The sequence below is a fragment of the Ooceraea biroi genome, chromosome 4, assembly GCF_003672135.1.
Source record: "Ooceraea biroi isolate clonal line C1 chromosome 4, Obir_v5.4, whole genome shotgun sequence".
Lineage (NCBI taxonomy): Eukaryota > Metazoa > Arthropoda > Insecta > Hymenoptera > Formicidae > Ooceraea > Ooceraea biroi.
This window is the reverse complement of record NC_039509.1, coordinates 289,091-309,061: the sequence shown is the minus strand read 5'-3', so window position 1 is coordinate 309,061 and position 19,971 is coordinate 289,091. Positions and strand designations below refer to the sequence as shown.

General features: G+C 37.9%; 2 protein-coding genes across 4 annotated transcripts; both read left to right on the top strand.

Annotated features, from left to right (window-relative positions):
* The first annotated feature begins 1,565 nt into the window (after positions 1 to 1,565).
* Positions 1,566 to 13,089, top strand: LOC105283568 (uncharacterized PE-PGRS family protein PE_PGRS10). Of its 3 annotated transcripts, none has more exons than XM_011346417.3 (7): positions 1,566 to 2,070; positions 5,992 to 6,128; positions 7,600 to 7,719; positions 7,972 to 8,275; positions 8,518 to 8,750; positions 10,917 to 11,054; positions 11,350 to 13,089. In XM_011346417.3, exons 2-7 carry the CDS (start codon positions 6,021 to 6,023, stop codon positions 11,446 to 11,448), a joined length of 1,002 nt encoding a protein of 333 aa, XP_011344719.1. In that variant the 5' UTR covers positions 1,566 to 2,070; positions 5,992 to 6,020; the 3' UTR covers positions 11,449 to 13,089. The 3 variants fall into 3 exon arrangements, with proteins under 3 accessions (XP_011344719.1, XP_011344716.1, XP_011344718.1); XM_011346414.3 differs by having other exon boundaries at positions 1,566 to 2,750; XM_011346416.3 differs by lacking the exon at positions 1,566 to 2,070 and adding an exon at positions 4,537 to 5,516.
* A 390-nt stretch (positions 13,090 to 13,479) lies between these two features.
* On the top strand, positions 13,480 to 19,705 carry LOC105283565. Its single transcript, XM_011346410.3, has 4 exons — positions 13,480 to 13,586; positions 17,758 to 18,414; positions 18,804 to 19,115; positions 19,218 to 19,705. Exons 2-4 carry the CDS (start codon positions 17,758 to 17,760, stop codon positions 19,302 to 19,304), a joined length of 1,056 nt encoding a protein of 351 aa, XP_011344712.1. The 5' UTR covers positions 13,480 to 13,586; the 3' UTR covers positions 19,305 to 19,705.
* Positions 19,706 to 19,971: the final 266 nt, after the last annotated feature.

Genomic DNA, 19,971 nt, shown 5'->3' with positions numbered 1-19,971 from the left:
CCTGCACGTGACAAGTGAGGGCCAAGCGTCACTGCTCCACTTTACACTAGCAGTAGTACACTAGCAACTGCTAATATACGACATAATAATACGTTATTACGTGACATTAATTTTTTTACGTTCACGAATGTTCACATTTCTAAAATTACGATGCGATTACTGTGCATCTATGTGCCGTGTTATCTTATCGCGTCTCCAAATCATGGTTTCACGCTTTAATGCCACTTGGTGATACCTTAATCGACAAAGTTGCCGCAATAATTTATACTTGTCGACTCATTAACGACTATTCTAATGGAAGCGTATCAGTTTTATGATAATATATGGAAACTACGCATATTTTGGCGACTCTAAAATGGCAACTTGTAAAACTTGTCTCACAATTACGAAACAATAGATAATATGGATTACGTAAGTGCGGTAAGTCTCTGCAACAGCGCGATGATCTAAATCGGAGCAAACCTGCTATTATCTGCATCGCAAGCTTCGATTATTATCGCTTCTAACGGTTCGCCGATTATACCTTTTTTGCGCACGCTGTGGAGACTAATCGAGATTAAATCTCCGTCGTGTGCTCTCACCTCGCTCGATCCGTACCTGGTTAACTACCGTTGTGAAAGAAACTTCCGCCGCGAAATGTGCAAAAAATGGATGCTCCTTCCAATTACTTCCATAAAAATAGATTCGATGTATCTATCGTTACATCATCTCTTCGCGATGATTTATTGCTCGAGTTCCTTTATCAAGAAAATAAAGACCGGGGGAGCAATAAAGACACATGTACAAATCACCGTGATCAGCAGCATTTACTTTCGTTCTTGTGAAGATTAAACGACATGTCATGCTCATTATTATAACAAATTTCCTCAAGCATGTGCTTTCGATACGGTTGCTGACTGCACTGGCGGAAGTGTCGTAGACACGGAGCCGCTCGGAGAAAGTAAAGGACGATATTTATTCGGGTTACGCGGTCGGGATTGAACAAGCCAACGCGTCATCGCTCACGAACGAACACACATGCAAACACGCCACGTGCTGCACCATTACGTAACCAGATAGGGAAAGACCGAATTGTACGTTGCTCTAAAATGTGGAACGCTCTGATGCGATAATATAATACCGCCTCGCGCCAGCGAATGTCTTTTTAAGGTATCGCTCTCGAGGACAATTCATCAAACAGGTACTGCGAATTCTATATGATTTACGTAAATGTTCCTACGCAATACGTATATTATCATACAAATGCACGCACGATAAGTATCGCGTAAGCGCGAAAGATTTACGATTTCACGAGATCTGAGCGGTTTGCGCCATTTCGCATTTTTTAACGCAGTAACGCATGCTTTTTAGGAGCGTTACGTAAGATTTTGACTTTCTTTACGCGCTTCGCTGCAGCGAGATCCTTCTCTGCTTTCGGTAGCTTGCAACTTCCAAGGAACGTGCGTCATCGTCATCGGACACGATCGGAAAGTCCGTCATCCCGGATAATCGCCGTCCGCGACATCCGCATCCTGTTCCCGGATGGCGTGCCGACCGATCCGCATCAATAAGTCGTCTATCTCGCGCGCGCAGCGTCACGCAACGCAAAATGGCAGCGCGAAGAAATTTGTGCCGCCCACCTCGTAATCGTCGTTCGCACCGCCACGGTGACGGTCAATTTCCCCGTTGCAAACTTTCCTTCGCCGAACGGCGAACGCGTGTCCGCTCTATCCTGGCACATCGTCGCGGTGTGTAGGCGCGTATCGAAGCCTCGAACTATCGCGCCGCAACGGCTCGGCCGCGGCCATTCCGTTTCGGGGGTTCCGCCCACCATCAGCAGCGGGAAGAAGCTATCCATCTTCTTTTTCGCGGCTCGATCGATGATCGAGAGGACGTTCGCGGCAAAGGTCGCGATTACGTGAGTGATCCATCGCAAGCGAGCGACTGACTGCCTCGAGTGGTGCGCGTTACCAGGGTCGGTGAACCGTTACGACAGTGGACAGGTACCCCGGATCTCGCGATTTTGAGGTCAGTGAGATCGGTTAATGTCCTGCGGGGAAGCGGCGAGACACAGCCAGATGGGATTACGAGGTAAACCGAAAGTATTAATTTATCAGCAATTATTCAGAACAAAGGATAATTGGGAGATTTAATTAGACGGTCTGTTTCGTCATCATTCTGAATAAAAAAGAGCGCTTATTTATTCATAATGATAGGAATATAGCAATGGTCGATATTGGAATGTAGCATATATTTTGTCGTTGCGCGGTTAATTAAAATCAATTTAAATTTACAAGATTTGCTACATTCTACGTACTTTACGTACATTTTCTTCACCTGTGACCCGGCGATATCCTACTTGCTCGGATAAATGCATGTAAATTATCGTTGTTGGTCAGCGAGGTGAGTGGAAATTAGAAATCTGTGCGGTCGTTGCGACACGTTCTTGATTTGACAAGAAAAATCGAGTCTTACCTCAAGCCGAGTTAATCCGGTATTGATAAATTTAGCAGCGTTTAGTGCGTACGTGCATCAGTGCATAATGGAAAATTGAGGATTTGTCGTTAATCGGCAAACGTGTCAGAGAAAACATTGAGTAAATCAATATTCACGCATGTTTGACTTCAGTCTTCTTCATAAACGCGCGTCATAAACACACATAATTCTTTAGACGCTCAGGATTACTGCTCCAGCTTTGCTTACTCCACTAATGAATTATTACCAGAGGATTATCACAAGATTAAACGCATCAATAAATATGTACGTCATAGGTGAGCAGTTACAACATAGTTGCTTCTGAAATGTCTACATATCATTGTTGAATGTGCCCGTTCGCGAATGGCGCAAGCTTTTCTTCTGCATGTGAAACCGTTGGAATGCTTGTCGCAATGTTCAGCACGTATGCGCGTAATCGTATCCTGGATCTTTCACGGATTTCAGGAAATATGTCAATTATATCTGAGGAAAAGGTAAGTTGCGAATTTTTTTCCCAATCATTATCTCAATTTGCGCGTTCCCTGCACAAAATTTCCGTTGCCGTTGTCGCGCGGCCGGAACTTCTACAGGGAGTGAGATATCAGAAACCGGAAGAGATTACGTAAACGGCGGTCTTCGTGCACTCGCTCGGGAAAAGGAGTTCGATCTGCATAATTTCGATTCGCTTTTAGGGAATGAGTCAAGTGCCGTCTTACGTAAACTGGCCATCGGGACCGGCAGGATCTCTTTCTCCTTTTTATTATACTTTCCTCCTGAGGGAGGACAACCGAAGTGCGTTACTCTCTCTTTCATTGGAAAGTCAACCGAATGTTTCTTTGCGATCGAGATGCCGTGTTCGTCTACGTGCGTGATCGCTGCGCGGCGCCACTTCACGCGCAGCTGCAGGTAGTCTGACCACAAAATAGTCTTACTACTTGATTCCACCGTGTAGAATGCCTGCGATTTAAATCAAATGATTCGTCTTAATTCGAACACGTTTGAGCATCAATAGATTTTTATTTATCTGGCAAACTGTCAAGGTAGCTTTTACATCTATTGGTCAGATGGATAGTACTTTAATACGACGTTCGAATTTATTATAATAATTGTTGGCACGTAATAAAAATTTCTTGCCTCTGAAAAAAAGACAAAAAAAGAGAAAATCCTTTTAAATTTTTCTCTGATCTTTCGAAGCGCTAAATTACTGTTATGACATTTAGATTTAACGATCAAGAGTTACGTTATCATGGCCCATTTCCAGGGGGCCCGATTTCATCGCCACGTGACGCATAGAAACGACGATTTTAAGCGGCCGATGTACGTTGTGCAATAAACTCGCAAAAAAAATCGTGACTATCAATGGAGAACCTGTGCGTGGAATAGTTTATAGCTGTTTTAACGATACGATAAAGAAGAAGATCCTGTAGAATTCCAATAGCGTGACTTTTCGGTAATTTCGTTGGTAGATCGTGCTCGAGAAATAAAAAACACATCGCTCACCTTCTAATCAATTCATGTATAGCTATGCTTAGAACGGAGTTGGAGCAATACTGTTGTTAAACATGCAACTAGTTCAATCCCGTATTATTCTTGCATCTATTCTGTAATGTAACTATATGCGTAATGTTGAGAAATTATTCATATGCAATAAGAATTAAACAATTTAAAGAGTGTTATCTTTAAATAAATTTATAATGAATTTTATTATTATAATCTCTTCCCCGAGAGATCAAAAAACAAAACGAATACAAAAAATATGAGATCTCTTTAAACAAAACGCTTGGAGGTTGCAACGGTACCACCAAGATTATGGTCAAGGTAAAAGGAAAGTTTTTCTTTAGATTAGCTCTTAGGAACGGACCGGTGAACATGATAATTGCAAATGAAATCTATTCTGGTATATAACGATAATTACCGATAGTGAAAATGAAGGAGTAATTAATATAACGTGTAAAGAATCGACGCAGACAGGAGGTAAGAAGTATTATACGTGAGAAGTGATCATTCCGGTTTTCTGATTTCCGCTGACGATCAAACATTATAATGTGACACAAATACCATAACACGGCATCTCTTGGATTCCTATTCCCGCAGTTCCGTCACGTGCCGCGAGCCTGACATATTACTGTAATATGTAAAATAACGAAGACAAACGGACCAATTTGGAGAAACTATCTGTTACGTAAACTATGACGTTTCTCTAGCATCGTGTGAGATAATCCGAAAATGAGTCGAGAAAGCGATAGTTTAAAAGCAAATTGTCGAGCTTCAAAATCATGCAACAATAGCCTGAATACGCATGTACACATGCAAACTCTTGCGGGTATTGATGCGACTGAATGATACGTCGAATTCCAAGGATGACCTCGATTAGCTATTACCAAGACTGTCGTCTTAAATCGCACATTTCAATAATCTTCGCAGCATTTGTTGTTCATAATAAGATAATGATAAAAAGAAATATATTGAACAATGCTGAAAGCGAATGAAGCAGCTTCTATCTCACAATCAGTAATATTTCACATTATTTTTCTTTGTGTGCAAACGAATGATGTCACATCCAAGGGAACAGATGATATCATACTAAGCGATTTGAAAGTTTTCTGAAAGTTACTGCTTCTAGAATTCTGCAATTTGATAAAAATCCGATTTTGCAAGAATAAAATAGCGTTTTCAAGTCGAACATGAGCAAATGTATACGTAAATATTACTTTGCAAACTTGTAATTGTGCCAATTACACGCGATTAAGATGCTAGTCGTGTAATGATAAAAAAGTGAAGGAGGGAGGGTGTCTGATTGGAGAATGCTTTGGATGATGCCGATCAGCTGCACGGGTTTCGCGAATGGAGAGAATTGGAGGGCGCCCCACCTGCGGGAGGCGAGCCTCACGTTGCTCGATTCTCGATTCTCGAAGGGGCACACATGCTCGCCTTCGTTCCCCTTCAACGCCGTAAGACACCGAGACCTCCTTCACTGTGGTCCTCAAACGAGCCTCGCACTCCGCCAGGTACACAACGCACGCACGCACGCACGCACGTACGCACTCGTCGCACCGGCACTCGTAAGTCCATGCACATCTCCTTACGCGTTTGTTTTGACTGCCGTGTGACGTGCTTCGATTTTTCTTTTTCAATGAATTTTTATGATCTTCATACATACCACAAAGGAAAAATCTCGTTTGAAAAGCAATGATATGAATCGAAAAATTGTCAGTGTTCGGAATGTTCATTACTTTTCTTGTATGTTTATATTTTCTCTTCGTTCTCTTCCTTACATCTTTGATCAATTTATTTATAACTTGTATAATTTAATTTTGTTTGGTGTAACGTTTGATTGAGTCTTGAAAATATCTTGCACTTATAATTTGACAGTCAGCTGATTGATAGCTTGGTCAAAGTTGGACCAATCTGATCAAAAGCCACTTTTAAATGCATTAAGCTTACGCAAGCACTCTTTCACTCATAATATGAAATTGACTTTCAATTTTATTACTGGAAATCATAACGTCTTATAAAATGTCTCTTTTATTTATCCAGACTAATCTGAAATACAGATTGGAGACGACATGCGGGTGTTCTATGCACTCTGTGGACTGTTTTTGGCTATTGCCATTGTCAATTGCAGTCCTATTGTTAAGAGAGAAACAGAAGAGGATCTCAATCCACTAAACGAAGTAAGTACTTTATTACCTTTTTTTAAAAATAATCCGAAAGCAAAATTTATAACCAAGATGTTACATATATCAGATTAAGTGTTCTTTAACTTCTAGTGGTGCGCGCGAAGAGAATTATTGAACAATAAACTTATAAGTTATAATCCATCAAACTACAGATTGCCTTGACTCGACTTAGAAAGTAAGGAATGAAATTGAAATAGACTCATAATCATATTCTTTGCTTTAATGAAATAAAAATTTCAATGCTAAAGTACTTGCAAATTGTTAGTCTCTTGCATCGAAGATGAAGTACCGTTTGCGTTGTCCATTCCATCCGAGTAGAAATCATTCGGGAAATGGAGTGGAAGCACGGTCAAACTTTCGACACAATATATAATTAGCAGAAATTTAAGAGACAACACAATCACATTATAACATTATGTCTTTCCTTTCGCTCCGATATGTTCACAATATATTAAATAAGCATGCTGTATACCTTCACTCTCTGGGACGGTCCATTAGAACGTACTACTCGATAGATACTATCAGACAATAAGAAGACAAAAGCAAAGTTTAGTGAGAGTGAAAGCGAACATCGCCAAAATCGCCAGCTTCGTAATTTCTCTTGTTTAGAAATAAAACAAACTACCGCAGGATTATTTTCTCGGTCAGCGTAGAATTTCGCAACTTACATAAATATTTATCTTGAATTTATTCAGGAGAAAGTCCCGCATATATTCTTCATCCTATACATCCATAATATACATTTTATAAGATACTCGCGCTTGTTTCAGTATCTGATCAATTTTTATAATGACCAACGATCGTCCGTGAAAAGAATGTTGCGTTGTCGCGAGACGAATTAGACCGAGGAGAAGACGTACCCCATTTCCGATGCAGCGCATTAGTTAAAGTGCCGTAAACGACGCGGCAAATGAGAAAAAAAAGAGACAACGGGCAAGAGTTATACGAAAAAGAGAGAAACATGATCTCGGCGAACGAGTTGAGAGTGAAAGCAGTCACTACGTTTATAAACTCAAACACGTAGAGACGGATGCACGCGTGTAACGAAATTTTTGCCACGCACGTGGCGCGTACGCGTGTCACTCACAATGGACAACGAAATATCATTTGTCACTATCACCGATCGCGGATTAACATAATCGGATAGCGTTGTAGCAACGGCTACTTATAACACATACGCCGACTTCGTGCGCTTGTTAGAATGAAAGCAGCGTTACATAATGATTATAATTACAAATAAAATGCATTAACAATTATGTAAACGCCGCTAGGCTCGTAATCGTAGTCTTCTATCTTTATCAGATATTGTAATTTTCATGCAAAAATCAACGTTTGGAGAATGCGATAAGATTGATGATGAGACAGATGATGCTGAAAATAGAACATTGATATAGTTAGTGAGAAAAACTGTTTTCTTGTTATGTAATGCACTTCATTTTCTGTATTATGATTATGATCGATTTAGGTCTATGTAGTAGAGCTCGATGATGGTGAAGCAGCCGATGGCGAAAGAGGTGACAGAGACAAGAGGAAAATTGGTGTTACACTTGGTGTAACGAATGGCATACTCAACTTTGTATTTGGCGTAAGTTTACATGAAAGAATAGTCAATACATTCTCTTAATATAAAATCTCTGTTGCCTTTACACATATAACATATCGAAAGAGTTTTACGAAAAGTATAATCATAGGAATAATTTAAAAACTGCATTTGTAATGATAAAATTTCTTTAAAGCTGAGAACGTTAACTTTTTTATTTTTATTATTATATGCAAAAGAAATATTAAAACAATCAGAGTAAACAGTGTTATTACCTAAATATATATTTTTTTTTAGAAACTGGATACCTTCATAGATTCAAAAACGAGAGCGCTCACAGTTCTCGACGAGAGCAACCGGGCGAAAAATGCTGCTTTTGGCATCAATGTCAACCAATCGGCTACGACGCGATTCCTCAGCGATTTGGTGTCTCAGAAGATTCAGGCCGCAACTGGTAGTATCGGACCGCTCATAAACAGCGCAACGACGTTGGTCTCAGGGGCCTCATCTGGCTTGACGAACGGCTTAATCGCGAAAATTGCGCCACTAAGTTCACTCTCTGGTGGTCTCTCTGGTGGTGCAGGTGGTAGCGGTGGTGCAGGTGCGTAAACTTATAGCACATTATTTTTCGAAAATTTGCTTCTCTTATAAACTTACAGAAATTCTTTTCAGAGAAATTCGAAAATCTTACTGCCAAAAGATTGTTTATGAAATGTTAATTTTACGCTTACTGCTTTGTTAGTGACATACGCATTTTTAAAATTGCCATATATTTATTGGATTATCTAATATCTCCTACATATGCAACTCTTCTGTATCTCTTCTTTCACCTACAAAATACAGGAGGCATCTTAGGAGGAGGAGGAGGTGGTGGTGGTAGCGGATCAGCCGTCCTCGGTAACATCCTTTCCCAGAAGATCAACACCATATCGACCCTGAGTCAAAGTAGCGGTGGTCTAAGCGGCGGTCTAAGCGGGGGTAACACTGGAACGTCCGGTACTTCCGGAAGCGACGGAAGTACTGGTACAGGCGCAGGAGCCGGGATTAATCTCGGAGCATTCGCCAATTTAGGAGGGGTAGGATCCTAATGAGTTTTCTTTCTTTCTTTCTTTTTGCAATCTTTTTGTGATTTCTCTCTTTGTGCACTTTAAGTCCTATATATATTACTTGTTCTCTGTCCAATATATAACGCAAGCTGTCTCTGCTGGAACTCTGAAATATGTATTCTTATAAGAAAGCGGTTTACTATTTTTCTAGAAGCAGATATGACAATTTTTAATTGAATGTTATTAAGCATCTTCTACTTTATTAAACTTGGACGATGGTAAGGATTTGCGATGCTGCTTGTAGGGTATGACTATTTGTAGTAATTAATTTTTGATATAACTGAGGATAAAATTAATGTTGCATGTGGTAAACGTTAAAATATTACTTCCAGAAAATATTTAAGTATTTTCTTCAAGGTTTAAGATCTTATCATTATTAATTACTAATATGCACGATTATCGGTGTTGCTTACGTATCTAATGCTGACCTTTTTGTAAATTTTACGTTATGATATAATAGTAATACAATTAACAAAACTACTGAGTCCAATAAAAGCATTTTACTTTCTTCACAAAAATCCGCATCCGCAAAAATTGCATCACGCGCGACACTTAATGACTTTTGAATGCTTTGCTTTTGCATGTCGCTAACATGTCTACTTCATTTCCTTTCTCTCAGTCCTTCAAAATATTAGCTAAACGGCGTAACGCAAAAAGACTTGATCTACCGGTTATTCTGTCACGCTTTACTAGACTTCCGACTAAAACCGTATCGTACCTGATCAAAGTAACTTCCTTATAACATCGGAAGGCATCTTCACGAGACAAGACCTTCCGACAATCTCAAATTATGCGTGTCACTAAAAAAAACGTATTGTACACGAACAGTACGATTACACGCCACCGCAGACAGCGTATTAAGCAGCTTAAAGGCGGGCGGGATAAAACGGGCCGATGGGGATGTTGGAGCGCGGACTTTTGCGCCTGGACCGACGAGCAGCAACGCTTGAGAGAAGATCCCTCGGCAGACAGAGCGACAGATAACGAACGAACGTTGAACACGAAACAACATGAGGAATGGACGGACAGTAAAACATTTCTTTTTCTGCGGAGCATGGGCGTTCCGTATAATACACACGGAATGTGGATTTTTGTTTCTAGTTGGGCCGATAATTGGCAGGACCGCATCTGTCCCTATCTCTCTCTCGCTAGAAGCCTTCTCTCTCCAATAAAAAGTCGATATTTAGACAGCCTTAAGTAGTAAAAGGGAGAGAAAAACGAAATCCTACAGGAAACACATTCCGACGCTGAGAATCGACGCTTCCGGTTGAATCGTGAGCTGCGCTATATCGAAAGTAAAATTACAGAAGAGCCTGAGCGTGTGAATCGATTTGCCACCGTGAAAGCTGTACATAACTTATAACAATGGTCTCTATACGAGACGACGAACTTGCGCACTATCGCTATGTGTAAATGATGTAAATAGCGCATTCGTATGCTCTACGACACGCAAAAAGTAATGATCGATACCGAGGATGACGATGATGGTGATAATGCTAATGTGAAATAAACTTACAATTATATTTTGTCTACCATATGTGTGGTAAACTTATTATAGAGTATTGCACGAAGCCCAATATGTGTATCCCTTTCTCCTGCCCTCCCTATTATCTTTGGAAAATTTGTACGTATATGTAATCGTCCTTTTTTGTAATCTTTGTACTATAATCTCATTATTTTCTAGTCTTACTTTTTTATACTAATTGAGGATTAATTCGACAAATGAAATTGCAAATGTTTTTATTTCTTTTTAATTATCCCTCGAGAGCACTGTTCATATAAATAATTATAAGAGCACGAATTTTTTATATAAATACATTGACGTTATTGAATCTTGAAAAATAAAGTGCTTTACCTCACTTTTATCTAAATAAATCTCGAATAAAGTCACAAGAGGGACATAAAATCGTAGCACTAGTGATTTACATTGCAAGCACGTTGTTTCCCTTCCTTTCATCGACATGCTAGAAAAATTGCAAGAGACGCCATGCATGCACGCATACGGGCAGTTGAGTTGCGTTATTTTCTCACGTTTCTTTTTATCGCTATGTGTATCGATGTGGTGAAATATGCACTCGAGCATTGACGAAAGAGAGTCGAACAAACCTGATTTCTCGTATGTATTTGTGTGTGTAGAAAACGACCACCACTACCACCGAGGATACACCCGCCTTTGACAGGACTAAAGTGTCCTTGGAAATACCGCCAAGTGCATTCAGCACCGGATTTACTTTAGTAACGAACGTTAGCAAAGTTCTCAACAGTGTTATTCTAGTAAGTATAATGCGAGTGTTTTAATCAGTGCAACTGAACGTAATGACCACTTCCGTTGACACGCATATCTAATGATTCATTTGTGAGACAGTTTTCTAGCACAATCTTGCATTCAATCGATTAGCGCGTTCGAATCGCCCTTCACTCAGTCTAAATAGCTTGACAAAGTCGAGTCTGATTATACGCTCTCGATAGAAACGTAATTAATTAATTTCCACACACATACAGATGCACATGAACTGTTACTGGTTTCCGTTTTCTTGTTCTTAACAAGTAATTCTCTTATGCTTTTCAGAACTCAGCCCGTCGAACGCAGACGTTCCTGGAGATCTTCAAGCCGTTCTTCCGCGGCGCGTTCGCCATAAAGGGTCTACCATCGGACAACCCGAAGTGAAACATCTCGTTTCTGCATCTAGGATCACAACGAATTAATTAATTGCTCAAATACTGTAGTTTCAAACCAAGAAACATTCCGCAGGTTCCGATCGCGCGTCCGTTTCCTGGATAAACGGATTCGTCGATGAAAACTTGTGAAAATCTCCAAAGCCTCGATTGTGGAAAAATTTGTAGCTCCGATTTAGGTAAAATATAATTAAAGGATCTTCTCCTTTATGGAGGAGCGGGAATGGAGAAATCATTTTACTGTCATTATCGTATCACTATTACTTATAATGCCATATTTTTGTTTTATTTTTATTAACCTATTATCTATTACCCTATTGCATAACTAGTAACTATTTATCATGTGATTCGAAAATTGGTGTTATAAGTAAAGGATATGTTTTTGACAGAGACAAAGAGTGAGAGCAAGATTATGCATATTATTGTATAGAACACAGATATTTATATACGTATGCATATAAAGTAAATATAGATAAAGAATAATTTCTGAAACGATTTAGTTTAGAGATTTTATTTAAATAACGTAAGATGATATGTGAATAACAACGAGATCAGGAATAGATAGGAGCGAGAATCAAACTAGTTTACATTTTAATAAGACTAGTTTAGTCCTGGTTTAGCAGAGAATTGAAAATAATCTTTAAAAAATTTTTATTGAGATATACACCTCGTAAACTAATTATGTTGCCATATCTATTTTATTACTTGTCTAATCGTAAGTAACAAAAGCACCGTGGTGACATAAATTTTTTATTCCGTCTAAACGTACGTAACTCAAAGTGCGACTACTTGAAGAAATAAAGACTTCTGGACTTGATTAACACAGGTTTGTTATGCAATAAGCAGATCGCATGAAAATTCTGTGTCAATAACGTGCATTCGATTGCGTGACACCGCTCTATGATTTATTACCTAGACAAACACGTGTTTCTTATAGAAGATCAAGCGGTCAGGGCATCTTGATCGGCGTTATTGAGAACTCGACCATGTAACATTCTATAACTCATGAAAGAATGCTGCGAAAGAACGAAGACACCTCAAGAAAGTATAATAATGTTTGGCACCGAGTTTTCCTTATCTATTAAGTAATAAAAATATCTTTTTGAGAAAGAATTAATCTCTAAATTTCCAAATTATAGATTAAAACATTCCATTGTAACATTCTATGCTAACAATAATCTATACTAACAATAATTCTCTTCGTTGCGCTTGAAAATTAAATGCTTGAAAATTGAATCGACAATGCCATAGGTATGTTAGAAGAAAGCGCGCGTTTGATGGCCACCTTTTGAGTTTTATCGCATTCATTCATCGTATATAGTGACATTACAATGAAAGCGACTGAGGAATGACGCTATTTTGCATGACTCTCGGGTCGGCAATCTCTTGCGCGATGTTGCTTTTCACACAAGTCAATAAGGGTTACATGTAACACAGCGCAAAAATAAGTCACGACGTGCAAAGTCGAAGAATTACGACAAGTGACTATAGAGAACGCACGGTAGCAAGAATGTAAGTGAAAAAGTCCGAGAAACTTCGCGTCTACATAAGTAAGTTACATAAGAGGCGCATTTATATAAAAATACACGAGAGAAAGAGAGAGAGAAATAAATAAATAAATTATTAAATGTTTATAAAAAAGATCAAGATGGACGTAACGTGATTCACAAAGCTATTTATTGCAAAAAGACATCTATGTATTAACTTGTTTATTTTTATTTTAAGATTGCTTAATATATTACAGTTCTTCTGCGACTCGCCTCGATAACAGAAGAGCATATGCCGTTTCCTCGCATTCTCCACTTCATTCCTGTTCACGTAACTTAACGTAAGAGTGCCATAGAATTTCGTGAATTTGTTCCGTTTACACCCATCGACGAATACGTAAGATCCGTCATAAAAATGCCGACGGCCTTCGAGGCCGAATCGAGATATTGGAAGGAGGAGAAAACTCATCCCGTTAGTATCGGCTTCGCCGTCCAACAAGATGCACTTCTTTTTACAACTTCATCCGACGAAGTAGGATCCGCCGAGAACGTGACGACGTGCATGCAAAGTATTATATTATACAAATAGTGTGCGTAACAAGTAATGGCCTACTGACAGGAACGATTCTTATTTAATACGAAGGTAAGATAATTATCATTTCAGCTACGTGCAGTTATCAGGTTCGCGTGTCGAATACATTGCGCGCATTTTTTATATTCTACATCTCTTTGCGAGCGATCTGGAAAATATAAAAGATCAGTCAGTGATCGACATCGAGAAGCTGCACTTCTGTGAGAGTTGTTCGTAACGTAAGTGTATGCTTGAAAACTTCTTCAGTTTTCAGAGTGTTCTTTTTTTAATGTAATGAATGATTATAAAATTCAACAAGGTACTGATGGATTGGTAACATCGTCAAGTAGTATTTCTGTCCGCAATGATTTTTTAGCATCAGACTGTCACGTGCACAAAAGAGGATGATCACTGTAATAATATAATGTAACGTAATGGCAGTAGTCATGCATGACATTTCGTGTTTTTTGTAAATCTAATGAATTGTAGATTTCTTTACGACAGATGTAAGAACATTGAGCGTCAAAAGATTTTTAGATAGAAAATAAAAGACTTCTTCATTCGAATGTGCGTTTAAAAATTCAAGATTCTTGGCCAAAGTTTGTGTCATACAAAACTGAAGCATTACATTTACTTTGCATTGATTTCTTAATACTGAAAGGATATTATTTTTATAATAGCATTACTCAATTTAAGCTCTGATGTTAAAATTCTACTATTTGTTCTTAAATTTAAATATATTTTACGTATCTAATATCATATAAAATAAATTTTCCTAATGAATGACCTATTTTACGTATTCGACATAATAGTCTTGAGCCTTTATGAGTCAAACATATTCCATCAAGGCCGAATCTTCGAAAATAGGCTTTTAACATGTAGATAATTTGAGTTTCCTTGACTTCTGAAAGACAGTAATTTATACAGATACGTAACATAAAATCCCATGCAAACGTTTTGAACATAATTGTTATAATTAGTTGCAATTTGTTGCACAAATTCATCGTTCTCCGCTTCTATCATTAGTTTATCATTTTATCCAGTTTCATTCAATTTTAGATTTCGAAAAATATTGAAATATGGCAATTAGCATAAAGATTATCGAAGAAATCTTTCTGTATATTTTGCAATATCAAAAATTATATATTAAATAAAATTACTAGATAAGCAGTGTCATACTTAAGCATATAAACGAGCAGTGAACGAAGTATTAACACATCTAGACACGTAACAGGTAAGTAAACTGGCATGCACGAATACACTTGTTATGTAAAATGTAATGTGTACAAAAAGAGGTATTATGTCTATGTACGTTGCATACATAGGGAGCCATAAAATTCCAGCCATAAAATCTGTATTTCTTTAAATCGCGAAATTTTCACAGCGAAATCTAAAATTGTTTGTATTCTATCATTAAAATTTCGTTGCACAGTACGTTCCATTTAAATACTAAATATAGCTGACGTTTGACATTTATTACGACTTTTCCTTTTAAACCTTTGTGCAAAAAATTTTACGCAACAGTCCATTACTGTCATTCTTTTTTGCATACAAATTTGGCTTTTCGTAAAGGAAAAACTTCCGTAGACTGATCCATGCGAAACCTTGCGGCTCGAATAAATATGTACGCCTTTTTTTTATGCACGCCTTTCACAATGTGATAATTAACGGTAAACGCACTCTATAATCAGAGCGTGTCATGCGCCAATCAAACTAGTTCAAATTCGACACGAAAACTGCCGTAAAAATGAAGTAGCACGCTAACATATGCCTTCTATTCGCTTCCCACTCTTAAATTAATTTAGTCTTCCGAAAGAATTTCAGCGACTCAATGAGTATATCTTTTTTATTTCTGAATCTTTGTAGTATTTAATACTACAAAGTAAAACGGAAGAAATTCACTTATTCATTAGTTTTTGATAATTGATTGCAAGAACAATGATTAAGCAGTATCACTTCTTATCATCTTACGATGCACGCAATCAAATAACAACTGGTGCGTATAACCGATCATGATTACGTGTATGATTACGAAGAGTGAAAGTGAAAGATGGAAGTTGTTATGTACCGCAGTCCACGTGGAGTCCGGGCAGGTTTTCGAAGACAAGGACGGTTAAGTACGGCGACTACCAATCTCCGGGTAGGACAGCGGATTCAATGACCGTCCACCGCGAAAATAGCTAGTGCATAGTATTGTGCAATTGTGATAGAAAGGGAGTGGATCTAGTAATTTCGTGTTTCCTATATGTGCCGAACGAAAAATCAACGCCTGAGTGAATTGAATCAGTGTTAAATGTGCAACGTGTTTTACAACATCTGAGGATTTAATCGCAGATTCTTTGATGGCTTGGTATCAACTTCTTCTTATATATCTTTCAAAGAAAGATAGCCGTTAGAAAAATAGGTAATACCATGTGTTTAATTAATTGTAAATAGATTTCCATTGTGAATAGAAACTTTATTTAACATTTTATTGCAGGAAAGCGCACAAATTACATCCTGAAGTTTTAATTATTTTTATATTCTCGGTACTTTCCCCGAATAAACCAGGAAGCAAAACCAGGAAGCAAAATCATCACATGAGGAAACCACGGAAAATCAACCACGGAGTTCGCTGAAATTCGATTGTGTCCAGCCATATCCCCTCATGTGCTCTATTTAAATCACTCCACGTATGCTTGCATTTTCGTAATCGATAGAAATCTTCATGCAATATACTTCGCGGAAGTAGAAAGTCTCATTTGCTGTGTATATAAAGTTTAGGTATGTCTACGACATGTGTGGTGCAAGACATTGTGGTGCGATGGCTCCAAAAGCGTCACGTCGACACGTAACGCGCGCGTAACCAGCTACTATAGACTCCTAATCGATATCATTTTCATAATCGTCATCGATGGACATCAAGCATATTATATATCTGCCGCACACTCGAATAATTCTCCACGACCTTGTTCGACGAGCGAATAACAGTACTTGAAACGTAGAAAACCAACTGATTGTAATGCTTGGTGAACACTTCATCGTAAGTTCAACAACTCCGTACTGCCAAAGCATTAATCACCGGCTTAGAGCGATACGCAACAGGAGCTCCGAATTCTCGACGCTACGACGTTGCGACACTACATTCATTGGATTCCGTTTCGTAAAGTCCACCATAAAGCTGAAGTTAATTCGGTGTACACGTTACACGTGCGCGTCACGTACAACGAGAAGGCCGAAATGGATTGTCGAAATCTCCAAAGATTCCTCGTGATGGCGAGTCACCGGTGGTGGGCCGGTAGTCACGCTTGACCAGCGGCGAGGGCTAGCCGTATGTTGCGACCGCTATATTAAATCGAAGGGAAACAATTTTCCGAACAATCGTGCGTGAACGAGAGAAACAGCCGTGGTTTTGTTGCGGCGGACCTGCCAGCGGAAACGGCAAGTTGGAACACTGTGGTGCGCGAGAATTTGTGTGAATAAATATTGTTTCTTATATAGAGATTTGAGAGAAATGAGATTATACGTGTTAAAGAAAGTTTGGAGATGTGATTGAACAGTTTTCGGAGCAATGTATGTGTGCTGGAAAAGTGAAAACATTTTAGCACCTGTATTCGGATTTGATAATTATCGCTGCGAATGTAAGTCGATCGATATCTATATTCTTAACTCAAGCATAATCTTATTGCAAAAAGAGAGAAAGAGTTTGATATAGAGTTATGCTATGTGAAAACTGCAGGAAATTTTTATTCTAAAATAGTATTGAGATATAATTATTCTAAAAATATCTTTGGAAAGTATTGCAAATTACGGTCTACAGAATTCAGAATTGACTTGGAGCTAATCGATTGTAACTGCAAGTGTTTTATTTCGCGAACAATGGCTGACAATCTCGTGATTCGGCAGACTTTCCTCATTTCTCTAAATAAAGATCGTCGACTTACGTAATAACTGTTGATTCTTTTTCGTGCATCACAGTCATTGCCTGACTCTCACTACGTGATGTTTTTCTTCGGTCTGGTGAAATGTAGTTTGCAGTGGTACGATTTCCGCTCCTGGAAATGACGTTATTTAGATAATATATATAATTTTATTTTTTCTCATGTTATAGTAATGCATGAAACACGATATTGTATTGTTCTTTTCTACGATATTTATTACTCTTCTCAGAACTTTTTAATTTATACGTTGCTATATATTTTTTTATTACAATTTTTTAAAAAAGTAAACTTTCATATTTTAAATTTTGTGAATATTTTTTCAGATGTGCAGATTATCCATCAATTCCTTCATCGCCAGCTGGCTATTATTCTGTTTGATCAATCCGCTTTGCAGTGAAGCTGAGAAGTCGTATCGGTTTCCTTATGAGGCCAACGATCCCGCGTACCACCAATTTCAGCCGTTACAATCCGAAGCTGCATCCATCGAAGAACGGCACCGAGCTAACAACCCGGAACTTCTCGAGAAATCACATTACAACCTTTATCATCATAATTATCAACCTAATGCTGTGCACTCTAGGATATCTTCAAAGAATATCTATCCTGCTGTTCATGTGAAGTCAAACGTTGCAAAAGCTATACCAGAATATCAGGTGGAAAAAGAGTACAAATCACGTTATGGACTTTTAGGATCTCAATATGTTAAAAATCAGCGGATTCTTAAAAAGGAAAGCGACATACGATTCCCGCAACAGGACGAGGAAGTTCAAAGAAGAGATGAAGAAATAACAAAGAAAATGAATGCGTTAGACAAATATTTGTCCGAAGATAATGATGACAATAACGTCGAATCGAAGAACACTATTGAAGAAAGAAGCATCGTAGAGACGAATATTCCTGAAGAGACGAAGAGGGTTGTTAGACAAGTTCGCAGACAACGGCCAGGATTTTTTTGGACTTTAGCGAGACTTGCTTTTGAGGTAATAATATATCTCTGAAAGTAATATATCTCGAAATTAAAGCTTTTTGAATGTAAAATAACACATAAATGTTAACAAAAGGCTTTTCAGGAACTAGCTTTTAAAAATACAAATATAGCTATTAAAATATTATATTTTTCTTATATATCATATATATTTTTTAATTTAAAAATGTGTTGTATAGTCTACTTATAATTAAGTAGAATGTTTTATTGTATTGAAAAGTTTTTTTTGACTAATTTAGACATTAAAAGTTTAAGGAATAGCGAACTAGTTTGCAAATTTTAAGCTATTAAATTTAAGACAATAAATTTTTGTTACGTCAAACTTTAAGTCAAAAGAGAAAGTAATAGTTTACATCGTTTAATTAACGTTCCACTTCGTTTCAGACCTTCAACGACACGCGATCGGCAATTCAACAAATTAGCAATATTATTAATGAAAATTTCGAACCGGACACTAGCACGCGACAGCCAGTCACCAGTAATTCATTTATGGTCACCAGTGCAACAGTCGCGTCATCGAATGACCAGAGCAATATGTCAAGTAACATGGCGGGTGTTAACGTAACGACGATGACGACAACGTCAACTACACAAGCACCTTTCAAGCTCACACGAAATTCATTACAGAATTTAATTAGAAGAAACTTGCGCGGATTAGTGAGACTTTTCAATATCGAATGGCAGGATGCCCTGAATGTAAGTTGTCATATACCTTATTACTATTTCTTCGAATGTATCTATGAAGTCATTATTTAAATAGTTTTATTATAATTGCAATGGTATTTTCTGCTCTTTCAGCAATCAGAGGCAAATGTGAGAGAATTTCAGAAGAACCTCGGGAATCAAGTAGGCAGCTTTCTACAAGATAATCCGGATGCTTTTTAAATGTTACAGAATCAACATTACGCAAAAAGAAGTTAAATAAGTGGTAAAATAGACATAAAAACCAAAACTTTTTCAACTACATGTAGTGACACACGTGCGGCAAACAGTTTCATAATTTAGCCAAAGAATATTGTTGTCACTGGAGAGATAATATTTAAATTTATAATAATATTTATACTTTGTTGATGAAATACAAGATATTTATAATTCAATTTATAATTCCATTTGTGAATAGAAGAAATAGATGTAAGATGTTTTTATTAAATTTTATGACATTTTATTATTATTTAAATGTGCAAAATTTAATTTAATTTAGATATAAGTAAGAAATGCATGTACAGTATATGATGTACATTATCTTCTGCTACGTTCTTGTTCAAATTAAATGAATTATCGACGATTAAATTGTCGACTTCGCCAAACCATAAGCAGCAATGAAGTTACGACCTACTTTCGATTCATTATTCACCGAACTTTTCGGAACTTGTCCAGTTACAACGTGACGTCGAATAGCGCCGAAATTCATTGTGAAGAAACTCGGTTCTGCCGTTACATCACAAGGTACCGGTCATCGTCTCTCTTACGTGTCTTTGCGATATATCGACTTACGCAACCCATTTCGGATCTCGACCCACGCGGTGGTTTTGTGAGATAAAGAAGAAGCAGT

What these genes read in the sequence shown, in the direction of transcription:
- LOC105283568 (XM_011346417.3), top strand. Translation starts at nt 6,021, where the DNA reads ATGCGGGTGTTCTATGCACTCTGTGGACTGTTTTTGGCTATTGCCATT. An exon ending in ATCTCAATCCACTAAACGAA is followed by an intron (nt 6,129 to 7,599) that starts GTAAGTACTTTA and finishes TGATCGATTTAG; the next exon opens with GTCTATGTAGTAGAGCTCGA. An exon ending in CATTCGCCAATTTAGGAGGG is followed by an intron (nt 8,751 to 10,916) that starts GTAGGATCCTAA and finishes TTGTGTGTGTAG; the next exon opens with AAAACGACCACCACTACCAC.
- LOC105283565 (XM_011346410.3), top strand. Translation starts at nt 17,758, where the DNA reads ATGTGCAGATTATCCATCAATTCCTTCATCGCCAGCTGGCTATTATTC. An exon ending in TAGCGAGACTTGCTTTTGAG is followed by an intron (nt 18,415 to 18,803) that starts GTAATAATATAT and finishes ACTTCGTTTCAG; the next exon opens with ACCTTCAACGACACGCGATC. An exon ending in AATGGCAGGATGCCCTGAAT is followed by an intron (nt 19,116 to 19,217) that starts GTAAGTTGTCAT and finishes CTGCTCTTTCAG; the next exon opens with CAATCAGAGGCAAATGTGAG.